Source organism: Hakea prostrata, chromosome 2 (assembly GCF_041222555.1).
Source record: "Hakea prostrata isolate BN-2017 chromosome 2, UWA_Hpros_2, whole genome shotgun sequence".
NCBI lineage: Eukaryota > Viridiplantae > Streptophyta > Magnoliopsida > Proteales > Proteaceae > Hakea > Hakea prostrata.
This window is the reverse complement of record NC_142601.1, coordinates 24,196,015-24,220,111: the sequence shown is the minus strand read 5'-3', so window position 1 is coordinate 24,220,111 and position 24,097 is coordinate 24,196,015. Positions and strand designations below refer to the sequence as shown.

Sequence of the window (24,097 nt, the reverse complement as noted above, 5' to 3'; positions counted from 1 at the left end):
AGAATAAGGTGCCGACATGTACTTAGGGGCTAATTAGAGATATCGTTCAACTTAAGGAATCATCTACATCTGGTTCTATTGTATATTTACAAAAAAAAAAAAAAAAAAAGAACTAGAATGTTTCCGTTTTAACTTTCAGGATTCTTGCTGGCTTAGAGGAAGATATCTTAGTAGATAGTTGTCTTGATAAGATTATCTCTGAGATAGAATTACTATTAATAATGGCCAGTTTTGGGTATCCTTCGCAATAGTCTTGATCACTGAAGTCTCAAGACATCTAGCATTTTTGTGTTTCCTCCTAGTCCTCTCATACCACAAACGGAAAAGAATGATGAACAGAGAGATTTCCATACCCGCGGAAGCATAAAACCTTGGCTTTTCTTTTACATGCAGTAAGAGAGAAGGCTTTCAGTATCAGGGAATCTGCAAAGATCTCTTTCCATACGTTGACACCAAAATTTGCTTGAAATTAATTTTTTCCAGAGGGGAGAGAGGGAAACCTGAGTTTACACAGGAAGCATGAATGCTGAGAGTGATAGATACGATGAGAGAGACAAGATACAGAGATAGAGAGGCCATTGCAGCCTGCGGGATGAGTGTTGAGGAAGATTTTTTTTTTTTTTTGGGGTAACCAGTCTTGAGGAAGATCTGAAGCAGAGAGAAAGAGAAGAGATTGCAGAGATGTGTGTGCGTGGAGAGAGAGAGAGAGAGAGAGAGAGACTAAAGGACGAGAAATGAGGGACTAGCACAGGCCAAATCACACTCTATTGAAGTTCATCAAGTTTGGTTGAAGAGCTGACATGTAACACTCCCTAATCCTTCTAGAGTTCAAGCTCGTGGATTCTAGACAATTTTCATAATTCAATTATATATAGTCAATTTTAGAACGAACCTAGCCCCTGACATAGATCATAGATGTAATCCTTCGTTGATTTCCTTACATGGCTATCTGTAGCCACTCAAGCTTGGTATTCTGTTTTCCAGATTCAACATAACTGCTTTTGTCTTTCCAATATATATTTTCTCGCAAAAACATGCTAATGTAACAATGCCTAAACCTGCTTATCTAATCAACTAACATTCAGCAAGAAAGATTAAACCTAGACATGATTATCTAATTTTAAACATATTATGTCATGAATCAAACTCGTTAAGTGTAGATGCTGAAGACTGTTGCTATTCCTAGCATTGATGACAAGAAGATAGGGAGAAAAGCTGACTTCTCTTGAGGACATCTTCCCAATCTGAAAACCATGAAATATCAAAAACAACCGACAACCAGCCGCTGTAGCACCTGCGGTAAACCACACCGAGCCTGTTGAAATTCGTTGACAATGGCAGGATCCCACTTTAACAATTTTTCTTCCAGAATTGATATAAGATACATATGTGCTTTTTTCCTAGGAGTTCCACCAGATTGTATGATATATCGTTGGCACTCATGTAATCACTCATGATGGCAACTGGTTCATCACCAATGAATTCCAAAATTTGAAATTTGCCTCTTCAACCAAATCACTGAAAGTGGTTGCTGTAGACAGGGAAAATGACTAATGCCTCCTACTTCACCATGGAACAAGACTCCTACAAAATGAACCATCATAACTAGCGGCCCCCCACTCATCAACACTATCAGCCAAATCAACATCTTTAAGAAGACATCAAAAATAGTAAAGCAAATCAGTTATCACTTCTTGTTGAAGTGGGAGATGATAATGTCTCCTTGATGACTTGGTTTCTTTTCGTTTTCCCATCACTGAAGTTAGATAACAACAGCTTACGAACTAAATAAGGTACAAGACTAGACATCAAGGCATACTTTGGACATACAATAGAATAAAAGGACCACCTGCATCACCAACCGAAAAGTTAATCTTTATACAAACAAGAACACCTATATCTAGGAAGACCTAACATTAACATTTCATTCTAATCAGCTATAATAAACGTGGAAGATCAAGGCCCATAAAAATCAGCCACCAGGTGTGAGATGATGCTTTCAAGACTCAATGACAGTTTCAATGGTGAAGGGCAGTAAATGATATCCACAAAAGTGAAAGAACTTTGTGCCTCAAATTACTTAATTATCTGATAATACATCAGTGTAAAAAGTACAATTTTAGACCTCCTAGCTTGATCAAGATTACATTTTTTAATTATCTTAAAAAATCTCACGCGTCACATGAATGTCAATCTGAAGGGTAAAAATGTCTGGATTTGAATTCAACATTGACAGTAAAGCAGATAATTAGCACCTGGATATTGTCATCTATTTACAGTTATACTCCTCTTCCTCTCCCTTCCTGCACTATACCATAAATAAATCTAATACAATCTAAAAACTCCATCATGACCAAATAAGAAAAAGAATGAAGCACTATCAAAAACTAATAACCTCTCACCTTGGCTGCATTCCTGAAATGGAAAGAGAGCTGCCTAAATAGGTGAAAGGATTTATTGATTGTTTACCCTTCTGTGCATAAGAATTCTCTTGTGAACTACTACCGCCTGAGGATTGAGAATCCCTGTACATCCCTGGCTGAATTAATGACTCCACATTGAGGTTCATCTCTTCAGAGAGCATCTTCACCACCTGTGTCATGGAGGGCCTCTGGGAAGATGTAGCTTGGGTACAGAACAATGCTACCTTAATAAAGCGGAGCACCTCTTCCTCCGGGAACTTGGTGAGTTCTGGATCAACTATTTCCAATAGCCTATCCTCCTCTTTCAGCTTCCATGTCTGTAACATCATCCATACATTTAATCAGTATAAACAACTTCAAACTCTCCCTTACATAGTAGGGTACAATTAGTATTCAGATTTTAACTGATTGGAAGAAGTCATCAAGCAGAATATGAAAGCTGCCAACTAAATAGCATGGATGGATATCTGGAACACGCAGTAAAACGTGGAGATATGCATTAGATCTTCAAATGTGTAAACATAAATGATTGAAGAGAATACATGTTATTACAGTTTGTTTCATGCTTTTATGATGGAATGTTTGTCAAATAGTTTAATTCACGAGGCTCAACCAAATAACTAAATAAATTGTTCACAATGAGGGGCAACTTGTAGCCAATATAAACAGAAAAATAAGTTAGGCACATGCTAGTATAATATGCAAAGGGTATATACAATAGAGTGATAACAAATTTAACCTATTTGAAGCATCTACAAATGTTGCCTATAGATGAAAATCATAAAATGAGATAACAATTTTAATTGGAAGAAAAAATGAAAAATATCAAAATTAAAACCCTAAGATGTACATAAACTGAACCTTTTTCCAACAAATAGGGTCTGCTAAAAGAATCTTGCTTCACTGTTCAGAAGTTACTTCCAACGCCGAGCCATTCTTATTGGTTCTCATTCCTTTCCAATTAATTTTTGGTCCATCCGTTAGTTTTTTTAATCCCTAGTTTGCATCACACTACATTGTCCTTCAAATTGTATCCAAACGGCATTGTCCATAGCATATCAAACATTGCTCCTTTGACTAATCTACTATCAAGGCCACTTCTAAATATTTTTTCATTCTTATTGTAATTTTATTGATTACTCATCCAACTAAACTTTCCCACTTCAGATATATCAAGTCGTTAATTTCTTTTGTTGCTTAACATTCTGCTCCATAGGATATTGCCTCACGTAACTATCCGACAGAAATTTTCTTTTGGTGGATGTCTTCATAACACACTAAAAGCAACTCAACTTTCAACATCCCCAGTTATAATTTTATAGTTTTAATTATTTGAATGTCCAACTGATTGCATACTTATTTTCACTGAACTACAACTACAATCAACCAGCCATTTGGATTTCACTATAAGGCTGCTGGTGATATGTTTGTTGCAAGAGTTGTAAATCAAAATCACAAGATCCTGTAACAGTTCGATTATTTCTTAGGAAGATGTGTAGAAATAGAAAAATAGTTTCCTTTTGGAAGACAAAGAAAAATGAAGCTCTAGTTCATGAAAGGGCTGCATTATTATACTGAGATGTAGAAGACCTACCCATTCCACAAGAAGCATCAGATTCTCTCCAAATGCAGCCTTTGTATTACTTCTGCCACTAATTATTTCAAGTAAAAGCACTCCAAAGCTATAGATATCAGCCTTTTTGGTTAGCTGTCCCAACAAAGCATATTCTGGAGCCAAGTAACCCCTACAAAAGCAAGCAAACTAGAAATTGTCAAGGTCATTGTGGGATGCTGCAAATGACTAAATCTTGTACCACCGGGCACAAATGTTGCAATTTGATTTTAATTGAATAAGAGAACATTTTACATGCAAGAAACACATATTTGAGAAGAAAAAAATGGCTGCTTTGCAGATGCAAGTAGCCAGACTAAAATGTCAAGTAGAACCCAAAAATAGTCAAAAAGATTAGAGAAATTCTAAATTGAATCAGTGATAATTTTCTGGTTGACCAGACATTCCATGCATCCCTAAGTTGTCTAACAATGAATGATCATCATGAAATCTCTGCATTCTGCTAAAATGAGTCTGCAAATGAGATTTGTAATACCATCAAGCATAATGTATAAGAAAAGGGGCAGAATTCTCTTCACCAGCGAACTGCTTGGAGGAAGAGAAAATGGACTCAAATGGAAGAGTGAAAGGGCAAATATGCCCCAACAAAGTTGGCAAGAATTATATACTTGCGACAGCCTAACTTAAAAAATAAATAATAAATAATAAATAAATAAAATAAAAAAGAAAGAAAGAAAGAAGAAGAAGAAGAGGAAGATGAAACCACTATGGAGAATATTTCCCCACCAGTACTAGTGCTGGATCTCTTGATGATGGATAGCAGGCCAAAGAGCCCTATCTGGTCCTGGTCCCGTATCAGTATTTAGCTCTGTTGGATTCTATTAGGAGTCTAATAAGAGTTTGTATAGGAGTTAAGTTAGAGTTTGTATTCATATAGAATTCTATTCCTTGTAATATTCTACTTTCCACTTAATTATAAATAAAGGGCTTGAGATCATGGATCAATAAGCCATTCTACTACAATCGTTTATTTCTACATGGCATCAGAGCCTAATCTCGATTAGGGAATTAAGAAAAAAAAGAGAGAAGAGTGTCGAACTTACCTCCTCCCCTCTCTTGCTATCTCTGTCGTAGAAAAGAGAAACCCATCGTTTTTTTAGCAGTTCTTCAAACCAATCGATTCTTCAAACCAATTGAGTAACCATCGAAACTCATCGTCCTCTCTGGCTGATATTCAGTACCGCTGCATTCAAATCGACAACACCAAGAACAGAAAAGAAGAAAAAGAAAAAGAGAAAAAAGATCCGCTGCACTCCATCACCATCGCAGTTTTTTTTGGAACGATATTCTGATATTCCGGAACCGACTCCTTCAGCCATCGCTGTCTTCATCGTCTTCAGCCATCGCTGTCTTCATCGTCTTCAGCCATCGCTGCCATCATCGTCTTCAGCCATCAGTCATCAACCGAGTCTTATTCACCCACCTCTGCCATCGAACCAGACAATTTTTTCAACATGGCAACTATCGATGGTACTACTGCTCCCGCCGGCCCTGAACATTACCCAAATTTTCATCCTCTTTCGGTAAGATTTGATGGGACAAATTATTTGATTTGGTCACGATCTGCTTACTTAACTATTCTGCTGGAAGAGGACTTGTTGGATACATTACGGGCACCACTATCAAACCTTCTACCACAGGCGTTTCCCAGGAAAAATGGATCTCGAATGACTCTCTTATTATGTCCTTTCTCTTGAATTCCATGATTCCAAATATTGCCCGTGGATATCTATTACCGACACTGCTGCCCAAACGGAAGGCTACTACTGAAACATATGGACAGTTGGGGAATGATGCACAGGTTTATGAGCTACGAAAGAAGCTTCATGAGACTACCCAAAAGGAACTGACTGTGGCCCACTATTATGCTGAGTTGCGATCTCTTTGGCAAGAGTTGGATCATTATGGGGATTATCACCCCACTAATCCAGATGATGTGGCGACTTATAAGAAGCACATTGATAAGATTCGAGTATATGACTTCTTGGCAGGTTTGAACGTGGAGTACGATCAGATCAGAGTACAAGTCTTAAGTCGTTCTCCCTTTCCTACACTGAACAAGTCTTATGCTCTTGTTCGGTGTGAGGAAAGTCGTCGATTAGCCATGCTTCATACTCCTATTTTGGAGAAATCAGCTTTACCGTGTCGCACTAAATCTGATCCGGCTAAGGAGATTGTCAAGTGTGAGCACTGTCACAAACCCTATCATACTAAGGAAAATTGTTGGAAACTCCATGGGAAGCCTGCTGATTTTGAGAAAAAAGAGCACAAAAAAAGGAAAATCGAAAGCTCATATCTCTGAGACAGTTTCCACAGCACCCTCTGCAGATGTTGGTCTCTCACAGGAGGAGTTAACTTCTTTGCGACGTATTCTGCAATCTTCTACTGCCGGTACAACCTCTACCACTGCTTCCTCTACTAATCAAACCAACTCCTACCTTGCTACTTCAGGTAAAACTTTTACAAGCTTCCAAGTTTCTTCAGTTTCTACTCCTTGGATTATTGATACCGGAGCCACAGATCATATGACAGGTTTATCCTCTTTTTTCTTACAATATTCTCCAACTTCTGGAAAGGATAAAGTTCGAATTGCGTTGATGGCTCCTATTCTTCCATTGCTGGAAAAGGGACCATTCAACATTCTCCATCCCTGTCTTTGTCTAAAGTTTTACATGTTCCCTCTTTCTCTACTAACTTGCTCTCTATCAGCAGTCTTACACATGACTTAAATTGTAAAGTGACATTTTTCCCATCTTATTGTGTCCGGGATGGAACGGGAAGGAGATTGGACGTGGTAAACTAGACAATGGACTATGCGAGCGATTGAAGGATCACGGACACATCTAACGGGAGGTAAAGACCTCATCGGTGGAGAGGAGGACCCCAGAACCAAGAAAATAGATTTAGTTTCTCGAATGAGGATGATTTGGAAGCGCAGAAGGAGTTACTTATTTACCTTCTCTTCATAATAGAAAAAATATCCTTTATGTAATCAACGAGTGTGGGGGGACGGTGTCTACAGGCCATAGGTACTTTGTTACTTTATTGATTGTCACGTTCTACATGGATTTATCTTTTAAAACAAAAAAATGAAGTTTCGATGTTGTGATTTTCATAATATGATTAAAATGGCAATGCATGTGAAGATCCTGGTGACAATGGCAGAGTATATTGATGGTGAATTTCAAAGATATCTCTCGACTGGCATAATACACGGACTAGTGCGGATAGGGCCCAAAATGGGGGGCGAAAGGAAGAACGGCATCTCAGAGATAGCCGTTATATGATTGCTATGAATGTCCGACCGACGGAGTGATGCTATTCTCAGCTCTACCTATGAATAGGATGTAGGATACTTGGTTTTAAATGTCCTAATGAGATTCTTCTAGGAGCCTCTTCTTTTGTTATTTCCCCAAGGTTTTGGAGGTGGATGGGGGGAACCCCCGCCCCCGCGGGGGGGGGGCCCCCCCGGGCCCCGCGGGTGGGGTGGGGGGGGGCGCCGGGGGCGCGCACGCCCCGGGCGGGGTGGGGGGGGGGGCGGGGGGGGGGGGGGGGAGGGTTGGTGGGGGGGCGGAGGAAAAACAGAAACTTTATGGATTCGACTTATATGATAAAAGCTAGCTAGGGCCAAAAAGAAGGAGACACTATGGCGGTGTAGTGATAAGTGGGCAAGGGTAGCAGGGGAGGGGTGATGGGGGATGGGTGATAAGTAGCAAGGGTGCGTGGACGAGTGGGGTAAAGAAGCTAGTCCATAAGCATAGGATTAGATTGGCATCTGGAACATAGGATCTTAACTGGTAAGAGCTTAGAATTGATAGATGTTATGAGGAGAAGAAGGATTAATGTAGCTGCATTCAAGAGACTAGATGGAGGGGTAAAAAAGCCAAAGAGTTGGATGACTTTAAACTTTGGTATCGGGATAAAACAAATAAAAATGGAGTGGGTATAATAGTGGATAAAGATTTAAAAAATGATGTGGTGGATGTTAAAAGAGTGGGTGATAGGATTATTGCTATCAAGCTTGTAATGGAGAAAGAGTTCGAAATATAATTTGTGCATATGCACCTCAAGTAGGACTAGATGAAAGTCTAAAGCTAGAATTTTGGGAAAATATGGGTGGATTACGCAAGAAATTCGTCAAGGAGAAAAGATTATCATAGGAGGTGATTTAAATGGACATATTGGAAAAGATCAAAGAGGATATGAGAGTGTTCATGGAGGTTATGGTTTTGGAGAAAGGAATGACGAGGGGATTTCAATTTTGGATTTTGCTACTGCTTTTGATCTATCTATTATAAATACTTACTTCAAAAAGAGAGATGAGCATTTAATTACTTTCAAAAGTGGACAGCATAGAAGCCAAATAGATTTCTTCCTAACTAGAAGGACTGATAGATTGTTGTGCAAGGATTGCAAGGTGATACCGGGGAAAGCTTAAGCGCACAACATAGACTTGTGGTCTTGGATATGTGCTTAGTCCAAGAACACATAAAAGGTCTAAGGTAAACTATCCCGAGAATAAGATGGTGGAATTTGAAAGGAGAGTACTCTAAATCCTTCGTTAATGAAGTAGTCAAACAAGGAAAATGGGATTTTAAAGGGGATACCAATGCAATGTGGAATGAGATGGCTATGTGTATTAAGAAGGTGGCTAAGGATGTTCTAGGTGAATCAAAAGGAAAGATCCATTCTTATAGAGAGACGTGGTGGTGGGATAGTGAGGTTCAAGCTGCCATTAGGAATAAAAAGGCTAGTTTTAAGACATGGCAAAGAACTAAGGATGTTGAGGATCTTCAAAGGTATAGGTTAGATAGAAATGAAGCTAAGAAAATTGCGGGAAAAGCAAGGGAAAGAAAGTATGAAGAGTTATACAATAAGTTGGGCACAAAGGAAGGGGAAAAATCTATTTATAAGATAGCTAAGATGAGGGATAGGAAGAGTAGAGATCTTGACCATGTTAGATGTATTAAAAATGGAGATGGTAAAGTATTAGTTTGTGAGGAGGATATTAAGAAAAGATGGGAAACCTATTTCTCTAGTTTACTAAATGAGCATTCTTCAAGCACTTATGTTTCGGACGATTACACTTTTCACCAAGGCACGGTGTCCGAACTTATATACGTAGAATTTCGATGTCCGAGGTAAAAGAAGCTTTAAGGAGGATGAAACTCGGCAAGACACAAGGTCTGATGAAATCCCAATTGAAGTATGGAAGAGCTTAGGAACCCATGGACTAGTTTGGTTGACTAAGTTGTTTAATAAGATTATGAGCACGGGGAAAATGCCGGATGATTGGAGGAGAAGTGTTGTGGTTCCAATTTACAAAAATAAAGGAGATATTCAAAGTTGTAATAACTATAGAGGCATTAAATTGATGAGCCATACGATGAAATTATGGGAGAGAATAATTGAAACCCGGTTGAGACACTTAACTACGATTTACGGAGAACCAATTTGGGTTTATGCCGGGAAGATCTACAACGGAGGCTATTTACTTAATTAGGAGACTTATGGAAAGGTATAGAAAATGTAGGAAAGACCTTCATATGGTATTTATTGACCTAGAAAAAGCTTATGATAGAGTCCCTAGAGCGTTAATTTGGCAAGTACTAGAGAAAAGAAGTGTTGCAAGTAAATATGTAGATATAGTTAAGGATATGTATGATGGTTCGGTGACTAGTGTTAGAACAGTGGGGGGACAAAGTAAGGAATTCCCGATAACAGTTGGGCTACATCAAGGGTCAACTTTAAGCCCATATCTATTTGCTTGGTAATGGATGAATTAACCAAAGACATTCAAGATGAGGTCCCTGGTGTATGCTTTTTGCGGATGATATTGTGTTGATTGATGAGACCCAAGTGGGGATTAATACCAAATTAGAATCATGGAGAGTAGCTTTGGAATCAAAAGGCTTTAAACTTAGTAGATCGAAGACAGAATATCTAGTTTGTAACTTTAGTCATGATCGGGCAGATGATGAAGTGGTGATACTTGACGATAAAGAGATTCCTCAGAGTGATTGTTTTAGGTACCTAGGTTCAATCATAAGTAAAAGAGGTGATTTAGAAGATGAGGTTTCCCAAAGAATTAAAATAGGGTGGATGAAGTGGAGAGGTGCATCCGGGGTCTTATGTGATCGGCGTATTCCATTAAAGCTTAAAGGAAAATTTTATAGGACCGTTGTCCGACCAGCTATGATGTACGGTGCGAGTGTTGGGCTGTTAAAAAGAATCATATAGATAAACTCAGTGTAGCAGAAATGAGAATGCTAAGATGGATGAGTGGCAAAACTAGGATGGATAAGATAAGAAACGATCATATTAGAGTTGGTCTGGGAGTTGCTCCCATAAGTGATAAGCTTAGAGAAAGTCGTTTGAGGTGGCACGGCCACGTTCAACGGAGACCTATAAATGCTCTGTTGGAGAAGTGATATAATCCATATTGAAGGAACTAGAAGAGCTAGGGGTAGACCTAAGATAACCTTAGGAGAAGTGGTGAGAAAGGATATGTATAGCTTAGGCCTTGTATCTAGCATGGCCTTGAACAGGCGATTGGAGGGCAAGAATCCATGTAGCGACCCCATTTAGTTGGGAAAAGGCTTATGGGGGGGGCCGCCCGGAGAGGGGGAAAAAAGAACCCCCCTCCCAAAAAAAACCTAGGGGGGGGGGGGGGTGGGGGGGGGGGGTCCTTCCCCCCCCCGGGGGGGGGGGGGGGGGGGGGGGGGGGGGGGGGGGGCGGGCCGACCCCCCCCCCCCACCCCCCCACAGCCCCGGCAGAGGAGGGGGGGGGGGGGGGAGACGCGATCGAGGACAACCTCCCGCCGGAAGAAGGGGAGACCACGGGACATGGGGGCTTCAAAACGTTGACCAAAATAAAGAGGGGCACGGAGGAAGAAAACGGGGGGGAGAAAGGGAAGACAGGAGTTTGAGGATGATTCAGTGGAAAGGGGGATGAAACATCGAAAATGTATAATCTTGTCGTGGAAGGAGAAAGGGGAAGGATAAGAGATGGAAGGAAGCTATGGTAGAGGAAAGGGCAAGAAGAAAAGACAGGGGGAACGAAAAAAAGGGAAATGGGAGTGGTTAAACAAAAATGGATGGACTAACAAGTTGAAAGCTGACAGTGGGGACGAAGGGAGATACGGAGAGGGAAACAAATGGAGTGGGGGAACAAAAGAAGCAAGACGAAGAGGGGAGTGGGAAGAGGTCAGGAAATCAAGGCGGACGGGAAAGCCGGGGAGAGGTCAAAAGGGTAAGGTCGAGGTTGGGCGAAGGAATGATATGGTACAAGCAAGCAATGCGATCATACTATTTGTAGAAGTAAATACTAACATACACCCGCAGTAGCGATATGCATCCGGGGAAGATGGGAAGAAATCAAAAGTGAAGAACACGGCAAGAGTTGAAATAAAGACAGGGAAGGAAGGGAGAGGTGGGATCAAAAAAGGTATATCACCCAAAGAAAGTATGTCTAGAAATCGGGGGAATGTGGGGGTAAAGTAGTGATACCAGGGGAGCTAAACAAAGAAAAGAGGAGAACGGGACAGGAAGAACAAGGGGGAGACGAAGAGATGTAGGTATAGTGAGTCAAAGAGATCAAAGCAGAGGGAGGAACGTGAAGGGAACGGAAAAGGAATAGACAGATAATCTAAAAGTGAGCAAGAGGGGGGGATTGAGAAGTCAAAGGCGACTATGGAGGTAATCAGTACGGAGAAGTAAAAGAATGTGGTAGCATCAGGGAATATGGGCAGGTCGGGGGGAGCACATGGGAAAGGGGAAGATATGGAGTCCAAGTTCCAAACGATGTAATGGACAAAAGGGAAGTATGCAAAACGGCAACATGACAACTAAGCATGAAATGGGGTTTTGTAAGGAAAGTTGGAACAAGGGCATCTGATGCCTGTAAGATCGAAGACCAATAGGAGATGTTATAAGGGATTGAAAGAAAGAGATTTGAGGCAAGGGCGAGTATCATGTCCGAGGGGAGGTTGGATTCTATTAGGAGTCTAATAAGAGTTTGTATAGGAGTTAAGTTAGGTTTGTATTCATATGTTTTTATCCACAATTATAAATAAAGGGTTGAGAATGGTCAATAGCTTTCGGGGCGGGGGTTCCCCCGACCCCCCCCGGGGGGGGGGTTTCCCCCCCCGGGGGGGCGGGCTCCCTTCTCCCTCCTGGCGCGGGGGGGGGGGGGGGGGGGGGGGGGGGCCCCGCCGGCCCCAGGGAGTGTTTCATTAAATATTCTGGGTGTAGGTCATCTAGCAGAATAGCCCCAACCAAATCATGGTTGCAAAATACTCCCTAGATCTACCCAGAATAACAGATGACTATCTAGATCAGCCCATGCCTGGTGACATATAAATAATTAAGTGGTAGTCAGTCTAACAATATCATATAAGGGAGTGTGGACAGAGCTTGAACCCACTGGACCCCTGTCTAAACCAGATATAAAGCAAATTACCATTAAATTGCTCAGATCATCAAAGAGCCAACCGGGGGGGGGGGGCAGACAATGCAGTCTAAGCAAAGGATGCTTACATTGTTCCAGCAACTTTTGTGCTAAGATGAGTGACACTGTCTGGGAAAAGTTTAGCCAACCCAAAGTCTGCAATTTTAGGATGCAAATTGCTGTCAAGAAGTATATTGCTAGCCTTGATATCTCGATGAACAATATGTGGTTTAGCTTCTTCATGAAGAAATGCAAGACCATGAGCTGTACCCATGCATATGACTGCTCTTTTTGGCCAGCCTAGAGTACTCCTTTTATTATTTGGACCTGAAATAGATGATGTCAAATAAAAGTTAGTCCAGTTTCTCATTTGAATCAACTTGCTAAGACAAACATGTTTGGGACGAGTCAACTCAGGGTCCCGTGTGTCAGCATTCAGAATAGCTATTTCTGGTATATGTTTTTGGAAAAAAGCATTTGTGATCCAGTCTACGTTTTTTCAATTGAAATGAACTGGGTAAAAGAAATGCATTTGGATCAGTTTTAGGAACAATAAAGAAGTTTCAAAAAAAAAAAAAAGCACAAATTAGCCACCATCATTCCCACCAGAAGATAAAAGATAAGCTACTGTTAAGATGCATCTAATACATGTTTCAGTTTTATTTTATTTTATTTATTTTTTTTTTTTTGGGGGGGGGGGGGATGTGACAGAAATACATTCTTTCCCAGAGTTTTATCATGCTGCATTTTTTGGTACAGAAGTGCTCCAAAATATTAGGCACACAAAAAAGCTGTTAATGATTCAGAGATAATAATTTGGAACAGAAAAAATGCCATGCACACCCTCAGTGATTGGCAGCTAGTACATCATTTCAGTTCTATTGGCAGGACAGGAAGACGACTATTTTGTAGGATGTTGCATTCTTCTTGGCTACTGCTACTTACCTCAGTCACTTTAGAAACAGCTGTAATCATCATGGAAGCTGGGATGGCAGGGTTAGAGGTCTAAAATATCATCCTAATTAGTTCTTGCTACAATAAGAAATGACTGGAGTTATGTCATTTTTCCTTGACAATTTAGTTTCATGAAAGAAGTATTATAACAGCTTCAAACAGCCAGCCTCAGTTTTATAAGAAATGCCTGCATCTGCTAATTACCGAGTAAAGCACTTGCAAGGCTGTTGTTCTCCAAATACTCATAGACTAGCATACGGTTACTGCCTTCGATACAACATCCAATGAGTTGAACAAGATTTGGGTGTCTGATATTTGATATCATATCAATCTCCGTCAAGAACTCACGATTTCCTTGGTTAGATTCTGCAGACAGAGACTTAACTGCAACCTCAGTACCATTCGTTAGAACACCCTGCAATCAACATCCACAAAATTGGGTAACTTGAGAAACAGACACCTGAGGAGCATGCACAGTTTGATGTCTCTGAACTCATGCCCACAAACAGAAATTACGGAGAGAGGAATAAGAACTCTCACCCTATAGACAACACCAAAACCGCCTGCACCAATTCGATTTGAACGGTGGAAGTTTCCTGTGGCAGATCTCAATGTAGGATAGGAGAACAACCGCACACTGTCTGGAACAATCTCTACATATGCAGAAAAAACATACAGAAAAAAATCCATTTATGTCAATGATTTTACTAATTTACGTATTCATCAATGCAATGTATGTAAACTTCAAACTATTGCAGTGAAAAAACTCATAAATCCATATTTTGGTCTTCCTCCTTCATGTTTGCCATTTGATTTAGAAAATCAGAGACAGCCCTTGCTTCATGGCCTAATTACAGAGACACCCCAAAAACTTAAATATTATATGGACCACCCCTTATGTTATGGATTAATTGATACTAAGTCTACTCCATTAGAGAGTTCACAGTTAACCAAAGACTGTCACTTGGTTGACTCTTTCTAAATGACAAAACGACACTTAACACGGTGAACTTACCATAAAATCCTTTATATATATGAATAAGCTAGAATCCGTCTAAAAGCTCTTGCTATCCTTCCTTCACATGGACCTCTTTCTTTCAAAGGTCTTTCTTCCACTGATTTCGACTACAGATTCCCTTTTGTGTAATCACCTGTTGCAACCCCTTTTGTCTGAATTGATGCTCGCATCAGCTCTCTGTGGTCAAAGAAGAGATGGGTTCAGGAGGTAAATCCCAGGATTGTAGCCACAAATAATTTGGGATTTTGCACAGGAAGGAGGAGAAGGGAGACACTACATTGCCGCAGATGGCAACAGAATACTGGATCAGGAAGGGGATAGAGAGAGATGTTTCTAAGGAGATACAGCAGTACAACAGCATGATGCAGGACAACCAGCATAGAACCTGGACCAAGCGAATCAGCAATAGACCAGGCCAGCTCAACCCAGCCCATTCAGTTCAGATGGTCTTTTAGAAGACCGAAAAGAGGCCAAAAAGCTGTTCACGTGAACAAAGTCACTGCCAATTATTTGGCATATCGGGAATGTTCCATAGAGGATTTGTGGAGCGCAAGATCAGGTTCTATGAAGATTTTATTCTTTGGAGATTTAAAACTTCAGTTTAGCTTTTATTTTGGTAGTTAATATTTTAGTTATTTATACATGTGGCTGAAATATAAAGCCTAGTAGTTTCTATTTCTATAAGATTCTAATGCCATTAGTTACTAAGATACTAGTTTCTGTTTTCAGTCTACTTAAGTTTCTATTTCTTGTAAAGATTTAGCCAAGCTATACATAGGCCCTTATTTTGCAATAGAAAAAAATAGAGAGACTTTTGGAGGAAGAGAAAATGATGAATTAAAGCTTTAGCATTGGGCGTATGCAGCTTCCCTTCTCTTCTCTTCTTCTTATGAGTGTTCTTCTTCTTCCCCCTCTACAAGTCTAATTGTTCTCAGATTTCCCCTATCTTCTTTATCCTTCTTTCTCCTCTATTCTGTCCCTCATTACTGGTCTAAAACCCAAAGCTTCTGAAGGTCTCCAAAGAACAAAGTAGATGGAAGATTCAAAGCTGAAATTAGGTGAACCAAAGTGGACTTGATAAACCTGAACAGTCACAAACCAAGGTGAAAAATCCGTCACTGTCATGTGCAAGGATGAGGAGATCAAACATATATTTTTAACACCAATACATTTTTTGCAAGCACTCCTAAAGAGGGCTTTATTTATTGTCTCACATTCTAGTACTGATACTGACACCCTGCTGGAACCGAGGACAAAGGTGTGCTGACGGTAACCCTCTTTGGTGGCAAGTCACGCAAGAGACTGTCAAAATCATAAAGCTTATAATGGAATTTGAACTATACTTTTTTTTTTTTTTGGGGGGGGGGGGTGGGGTGGTGGAGGGGGGAATTTTATTACTAATCAACAATGCAAGTTTATGTTTGTCTTCTTTCTCCTAGATTCTGTTCAGACAGCTTTCTTGTTGTTTATTGTATGCTTTATAGGTGTCCCACCCTCTTATTCCTCTCCTTCAGCCAATCAGAAATTTTTTTTACTCTGGGTGGCGTTGTTTTTCTCTTTGTTCTCAATCTGTGCGTTCTTTGGAAAATTTGAGGGGGGGGGGGGGGGGAGAGAGTGGAACTTCTTTGGGCAGGTGAGGTGGGGTTGGGAGTTCTTTTTCCTTCTTTTTTATTTTTGGTGGGGGATGGAGAAAGACTGAGTCAACAGCCAGACATCAAATGGCATTGTCAGAGGCAGCAAAATCTTGTGGTAAGATAAAGAACAGGAGAAGCACAAAATGAGATGGTAATGAAGTTGGACAGAAAGGGAGTCGGAGGGAAATTAAAGGAATATCCTCAGTTTAGAAAAAGGATGTACATAAAATGAAAGGCAATAAGGGAAATAAAATACAGTCATAATAATAAGTTGTAAGGTATAACCAAAGTGGTACAAATAGAATAATAGATTAACCAAAAAATAAAGGGGTTAAAATAGACATTTCAAGTTTTAAGTTAAGGTGATAACCCGGGGTGGGGGTGGGACGTTACAAATTGAAAGTTTTGGGCATGTATGTCACTAGGCCAAACTGCATGGATCTTTGAAATTTACCCTTCAGAAAATATACAAGTATACCGGTCCAACAATTTTTCAAGAACATAACGTCTGAAATAGAGAAGAAAAAATCCAATAAATATGGAGAGTAGATAAATGGGTAACACTACGGTAACAGATCTGGAAACAATAAATCAGCAACAGAAGAAAAGTAGGGAACAAGGCATTCAGATTTGAGAAACAGAGTCTACTGTTATCCACACCTCTACCTCCTTTATTATGTAACTGACAACATACCTGGGAACACACTACGCCTAGGATTTATAATAGAAATAAGTTAATCTAATGTGAACAAAGCTGAAGATAGATTGATGTATATCTGGGGACCTACATCCACAGAAAGTCCAAGAAGAAGCAACCTAATAGTAGTAGTAGTTGTAGTAGTGCCACAATAGTAGTTCCATAATTCATACCTAGATTCTATTTGGACTTTCTAATAACACGATTGAACCAGAATCCCACCACTGGAGTTGGTTCAATTGAAGTTGTCATGGGACAGCTTAAGTAATCACATTTCATGATGCCATAGTAACTACAACTTCACAGCTGGCAAGGTTTTGCGTTGGTTTTTGTTAGCTTTTAATTTCTCTTTCCCAATGTAATTGAACCACAATCAAAGCCTAAGCCACCTCCCCTTACAAACAGACACCCATCACAGACAAGTAATAGACAAAATTGGTTATTGATTCCTCTTCTCCTTCATTTTCAAATTCCGGTTTGGTGAGTGAGATCTAAACTGTGATGGGATTGGTGTTTAATGTCAATCCAAAATGTTGTCAAAGAGAGCCCAAGAATTTCTAGTTAAGCTGCCCCTTCAATCAAGTAAATTATTTCCTCCATCAACAAGTTTCTAATTCAAGTTATACCACTCCATCACCAAATCTTCCTATGCAAGGTACTTTTTGAGAAAAATCATGTGGTTCAATCCATAAATCAGACCATTCCCCCCCCCCTCCTGACCATATGACCCCCTCCATAACCTTGGCACTTGATCCAAACTACATTCAGGTTGGACAGTGGAAACCCTAATCCAGCCATTCTTGAATTGTAATCCAATTCAGGAACCCCCATCTCACCGCTAACTCTCTTCAGGATCTTGCACCATAGACAGCTACTCAATCCAACTTGCTGCCACATCCTACCAAATAAACCCTAGTTCTTGGAAAGCTCAAATTCTCACCTACAAACCTGATTATTAAGAAACCTAACCTCAGAATTACCCCAAATTTGGATTGAGTCATCCTTAACTCTTCCCCTACATTTGATCTGAACCCCAACCTTAACAGCCCATTCAAAACTCTAAAAGGGAGATTTCAAAACAAAACCCTAACCATCTTATATCACCATAATTCTAAAGATCCCCGCTCCATGCGATACATCCTAACCGTCCTGTGACTCCTGCCCCACAAGTAGATCTTTTAACCCAAAAGTGAGGTCCTCCAGTGAGGCCTTCCAATGCTCCCAAGTATTCCACAAGATGGTACAAACCCAGTTGGATGACAAGATCAAAGTACTCCGCATTGATAATGGCAAAGAATATATGGAGCACAGTTCTCAAGCATACTTGGCAAATCACGGTATTCTCCGTCAAACCAGCTATGTTGATCCTCCTCAGAATGGTGGGACAGAAAGAAAAATCAACACTTGTTAGAGGTTGCTCGTGCCTTAATGTTTGCTGATAATTTTCCATCCTAATGCTAGAGTGGTGTTATTCCCACTGCTGCCTGTATGATTAACCGTATGTCTTCTCACATTGGGGAAAAACCCTTTTTTGGTTCCCTAGAGCATTCGGCTGTGTTTACAGGTGGGTGTTTAGTGTGAAATAGAACAGTTATGGATCTGTAGATTGATACAAGGCCAGACTGGCTTCTAAAGGGTTTACTCAAACTACTGGGATTGACCATCAAGAAATGATTGCACCTGTTGCAAAGCTGAACACAATCAGAGTAGTACTTACATGTCCTATCAACTTAGGATGGAAGGATGTGAAGAATTCCTTTTCAAATGGAGAACTAGAACAAGAAGTCTAAATGGAAATTCCTCATGTAACCATTGAAGACAAGACCCATGTGAGAGTATACAAACTACGACAAACAATATATGGGCTAAAGCAGTCGTCCTGGGTTTGGTTTGGTAGATTTCATAAAGTGATGGTGTTAGTAGGATATAAGCAGAGTAATGTTGGTCAGACCTCTTCATCTGAAAGACAGTTATTTAAGTTACCATTCTAATTGTCTAAGTTGATGATATAGTTGTGATAACTGATAACCAATGATGGTGAAGAAATATAGAAGTTGAAAAATCCTTGAGTAAAGATCTAGGAAAGTTAAGATACTTTTCTAGGGATTGAAGTTGCTTATTCAACTAAAAACATATTTCTATCCCAAAGAAAGTATGTCCTAAACTTGTGATCTGAAATAGGCCTACTAGGTAGCCATACCAATGATACTCCCATAGAATCGAACTCGAGGATAAAGAAGGGGAACCTTTTAAGCGATTAGTGGGAAAGCTAATCGACCTATCTCATACACGGACTGACATTACTGTTGCAGTCAGTATTATGAGTCAGTTCACTCACAATCAATCATATGTTTGCCGTCTTGAATGCTTAATTATTTGAAATCAGCTCCAAGCAAAGGTGTTTTACTATCCCCACATGATCATTTCTATATTGAAACTTAAACTGATGCAAGCTAGGGAGGTTCATATGATCAGAAGTGCACCTCACAATACTGTACTTTTGTTGGTGGTAATCTGGTTACTTAGCGCAAGAAGCAAAATATTGCTGCAAGGGCTAGAGCTGAAGCAGAATTTCAAGCTATGGGGCAAGTGGTTTGTAATTATTATTGTTCATGATCTACCAAAAGATATGGTTGTGAAAGTGATCGTTCATGTGACGCTATATTATTATAATAAGGCAGCCATGGGCATTGATCATTGTGACAATAGAGCAGCTATAAGCATTGCTCGTAATCCAGTACAACATGATAGGACAAAGCATGTGGAGATTGACAACCACTTCACAAAAGAGAAGCTGGAAAGCGGCATTCATCCGTATGTGGTATGCTATTTGTGAAGTCTGAAGATCAAGTAGTAGATGTCTTCACTGAAGGGTTTCCTGGACAAGTGTTCCATTCATTTTTAACCAACTTGGGCATGTGTAATATCTGGGCTCCAACAGGAGGCAGTGTGTTGAGAGGAGGACAAAAAAGTGCCTCTCAATCTAGCCCTAGATTGAGAAGGATCATCCTTCTCCTATTTGCATTAGGAGTCCACTCCTATTTTGTACTTGGGTCTTAGCTTCCTTTGCTAGTTTATTTTCTATCTTGTTTTTATTTCCTATTCCAGTTCGGGATTGGTTTTGTATTCCTTCTTGTATCTATATTTCTTTTCCTACTCAAAGTAGGACTTGCTCAAATTCTAACAAATTCCCCATTGAGGGGTATCAACAAACTCAGCAATAACGTGTCTCAGCTTAAAACACTAAGTTTTAGGTCTTCAAGACAGGTTAATTGAACCCATAATTAGATTTGTTCAATTTAAGTTGGTATTTAGTCCAAATTAAGTTAAAGCATCGAGATGCCTCTTGCATTTTCGTTAGGTGCTAAATCAGTTCAAGCTTTACTTAAGAGTTAAGACTCCATGCATGGATGGTATTTTGAGTCCCTATTGAGTTAAATGTTATATCTGACTATCAGGAAGTTAGACAGAGCTATTAGTTGGAAGTCTTTTCCGTTTTTAGTTTGAGTTTGGAAGGCTGATAGCCCTTTGTATAATCCCCAAACAAGGAAAGCAATAGGTGGATTGAATTAATAGAACTTAAACTATCTTTTAATCTGTTATGTTTATTCTCTTGGAGATAACTGCTTTTGAAGAGTTAAGCATTTTGGAAACCTAGCCCTTGTGAGCTGTTGGACAACCGATCTTGATTTGCCAAGCAGGTGTAAGCTCTGAAGTTTCAGCCTAGGCCGTCAAGTGAACCTTCCACCCTTCTCCTCTCATCATTTTGCTTTTCCTGGAAGTTTTTTAACCTTGTTCAATCCCTTTTACTTCCATCAGAATCTGCTGATTTATGGAGGAATAATTCAGCACTTTAACCCATTCATTTAGTAACCCCTTCTGCCAGCAAAACTACAATCCAATTCCGGCCACTGGAACTTCATTCCAGCAGGAATTAATCATCAATTTAGCCACAGTTTTATCTACCATCCCCACTCATAGCATCCCTACTCAATCCTCTTCTTTCAAGAGAACTCTAAATCCCATTAGAGTCTATAACCACCATTGAACCTGCAACTTGTGGTCCTTACCATCTGTCTTTCAGAATTACTTCTCTTTCACAGGAAACCATTCTCACCCCCACTCTATCTGAGTTACGGCCCCTGGCTCTTTGATGTAGGACTCGTAAGTTCTCTCTCAACTTGCCTAAATTTGGAGTCCAAATCCAACTATGAGAAGTACCTCAAACCTGGTCCAGAACTCCTCCTCACCCTTACATCACTATCCTCAGTTGCATCACCTTTAAAACCCTTAAAATAGTCCTCCTTTTGTGACCCCAAAGCCTTAAGTTTTGGTTCAGATTTGATTATCTTGGAATTGGCCCTCATTCAATTGAGGCCACATCACTCAATAGACATCACTTAAATCAATTCCAAGTCCCAGATGTGTATAAAATATTTGGGCTTCATATTCTGAATTCTAGGTGGTATCTAGGTCACACAAGCAGTCCTACCATGTTCTTCACATTTTTCTTGAAAATTGCAAGTTGAATCAACTTGGATCTAAAATAGGCAGAATTTCAGGGCAGGTCTATCAATTCAGAGCATTTTTGGTTACAAGTGGAGTATCAGAAGAGTGGCGTGAAATTTCTCCATGTCATCTGTCATAAGTCATTGGATAAAGAAAGATTACAGCACTTGAAATTATGTGTCATATCTAGTGCATTCTGTCAGAAAAAGAACAATGCAACAGGACCATGGATGGAATCCAAGGCCATCCCACAGTGCCTCCCACTCTAAACCACATTGATTAATGTTCATGAACTGGAATCTTGAGAACTTTCATCATGGTGAAGCACCATATGTAAAAGTTCTGTTCATAAGAACACAAATCCCCAGAACCATTACTTTTCAACCCTGTTAGCTTTGATGGATCAAAATCTGCTCATGTGGATTCAAATAGATGACCTTCAGGCCTTCAAAACCAGTAAACTCAATGAAAAAATGTCTCTGAAGAGACAGTTTCTGAAAGCATCCATTGAGGCTCCAAATAACTGATCTCCCAAGCATTTTTATGAAAAGTTCACACAGGCTTAATGCCTAGTCAATTTTTTTGCATCCAATACCTTCTCACAAGGCATGCTGGCCCAAATAGACACAACCACACACAGGGGCTTCTGCAGAAATGCCAGCCAGCATGTAGGAGGCTACCCCCTGTTTGTGCATGCTCAACCCATGAGCTGGTGGCTCCTTGCCATGTTGCTTGCAGCTTGGCCTTGGCCATGTGTAGCCTAGTAGCATGACATGGTGATCCTGCTGAAAGACTTTGGCCATTTGGCTCCATGCTGCCTTCGCCTAGACTATATGCAGCCATTTATGTCTGTGACCCTTTGTTCCTCCTGAACAACCTGTCTGCCTAAATGCTTACAGAGTTACAGTGCACTCTCACTTGCTTGGCCATATCACTGGCCATGTCACCTATGCCACATTAACTTCCCAAATCTCCAGTCAACTCATATGATGTCAAGTCACCATGGTCATATCTCAAACATCAATATCATCACTCACCATGGTGACTTGGCATAAAATCAGCAAACACATTCATCACCATGGACGTTATACATATCATGCACATGCAAGCGCATGCTATACACATCTCAAGCATGTCAAACACGTCACATCCTGGAAAACACTAACAAGTAGAACGCTGCATGACTATGAACAGTTTTAAGCACAAAATTGTCCTAAATGTGCAATAGAAATGTATAACTTAATAAAAAAAATTTGCATTTGATTTAACTGTTGATAAATCGAAGTCTTATATTACACACATTCAAATCCCTCTCTACTTCCTCAAAGAGAGAGAGACTGACCAGGAAACTATTGCAGGATTGGTCAAGAAGAAAGTTACTGAAAAAAATTAATTAACTTTATATGGAATTATCGGTGTAACCATTGGACATCCACAGATATTAGTTACTATCTATTGCATAAAATACAAGAGAAAGGTGATAACCAAATCTCCAGTAAGGCCCAAATAATTTACCTCTCCTGGACCATGTTGAAGTTCAATCTGAACAAACAAGTGTAATCTATAAGCACACAAGTATAATCTATACTGAAAAAACATCTATTTATGCATTATATAGCAATTGATTGGTAAAGGTGTCTTCTAGGAATTTGTTTTAGAAGCACATAGCATATAGCTCGACCAAACATTCCCCTAACACAATACAGCTATACAACACAAAGCTAATTCAGTTTCTTACCTTCCGTCTCTGAGGTGTTCACATTCTTCTCTTTGCGAGATATGAATTTGAACTTCAATGCACCGAAGCAAGACAGTTTCATCTCAATCTAATTAGGGTCGCTCAAAACCCCAAGTAAAACTATCTTCTTCAAAGCCAAACCTGTCAAATTACAATTACCAACTCATCAGCAGCTTCAAAAGCACAGAAACCCACAAAATTACATGAGAAACAAATCAGACCCATCCACAGCAGAAACGAAGAAGAAGAGGAAGAAGAAGAAATAGTTACCATAGTTGCAGTTAGATCCAGCAAAAGGTGGAAAAGAAAGGATTCAAAGACAATTATGAGATAGGAGAGGAAAGTGGAAAGACCAAATATAAGAAGAAGAAGAACTTTAGCTTTGCAATCTTTGTGGCAAAATCGTGCTAACTTATTTAATTTTATCTGTGAATATAAAGATGTTGCAGTATTTCTTCATCCGTTGGGGTTTTGACCATGTTATTGATGGTGGCTGCTGAGAGAAAGCTCATGCCGTCGTGAGACTCTAAACAGTGGAAGAGAGAGAAAAAAACATAGAATAATCCCTTCAGATACAGATTGAAATGGTAATAAAGGTACCGACAGTCTTTAAATACAGAATATACTGTTTCAACTTTCAAGTGTTCTTGGAGATTGCCACGTTTGCTAGCTTGACTTGGGATGGGTCTTGTGTCCTTGGATCAGAAATCAACATTTACTACACGGTCAGGGTCATGGGGACAATATTTTACGTGGTACACAGCATCTATGCTATCAATCCACTATGCAATTCCATTTTTCTGACCAAGTGAAAAATGGTGCATTTTGACTTTAAAGTCTCCAGCCAGTCTCTACGCGGAAACGAACGCCAACCACATTTGAACTTTTCCTAGTTTCTTATTTTATTTTTATTTTTTTGGTTTGACTTTTTCCAGTTTCTTCTTACTGGTAAAGGTGGACTTTTAACTTTGGTCACCGGAAAGTGAAAGTACAAAAAGTTAGACTTCACTGATTTTCTATAAAAGAAAAGGATATCTAGTTG

General features: G+C 39.9%; 1 protein-coding gene across 1 annotated transcript; it reads right to left on the bottom strand.

The window, feature by feature from the left end:
* Nucleotides 1-880: 880 nt before the first annotated feature.
* LOC149024124 (putative serine/threonine-protein kinase) lies at nucleotides 881-23,617 on the bottom strand. Its single transcript, XM_089144454.1, has 7 exons — nucleotides 23,326-23,617; nucleotides 23,056-23,196; nucleotides 14,000-14,112; nucleotides 13,664-13,874; nucleotides 12,595-12,832; nucleotides 4,018-4,168; nucleotides 881-2,740 (listed from the first exon to the last, which is right to left on the bottom strand). The coding sequence occupies exons 2-7, from the start codon at nucleotides 23,135-23,137 to the stop codon at nucleotides 2,399-2,401; spliced, it is 1,137 nt and encodes a 378-aa protein (XP_089000580.1). The 5' UTR covers nucleotides 23,138-23,196; nucleotides 23,326-23,617; the 3' UTR covers nucleotides 881-2,398.
* Nucleotides 23,618-24,097: the final 480 nt, after the last annotated feature.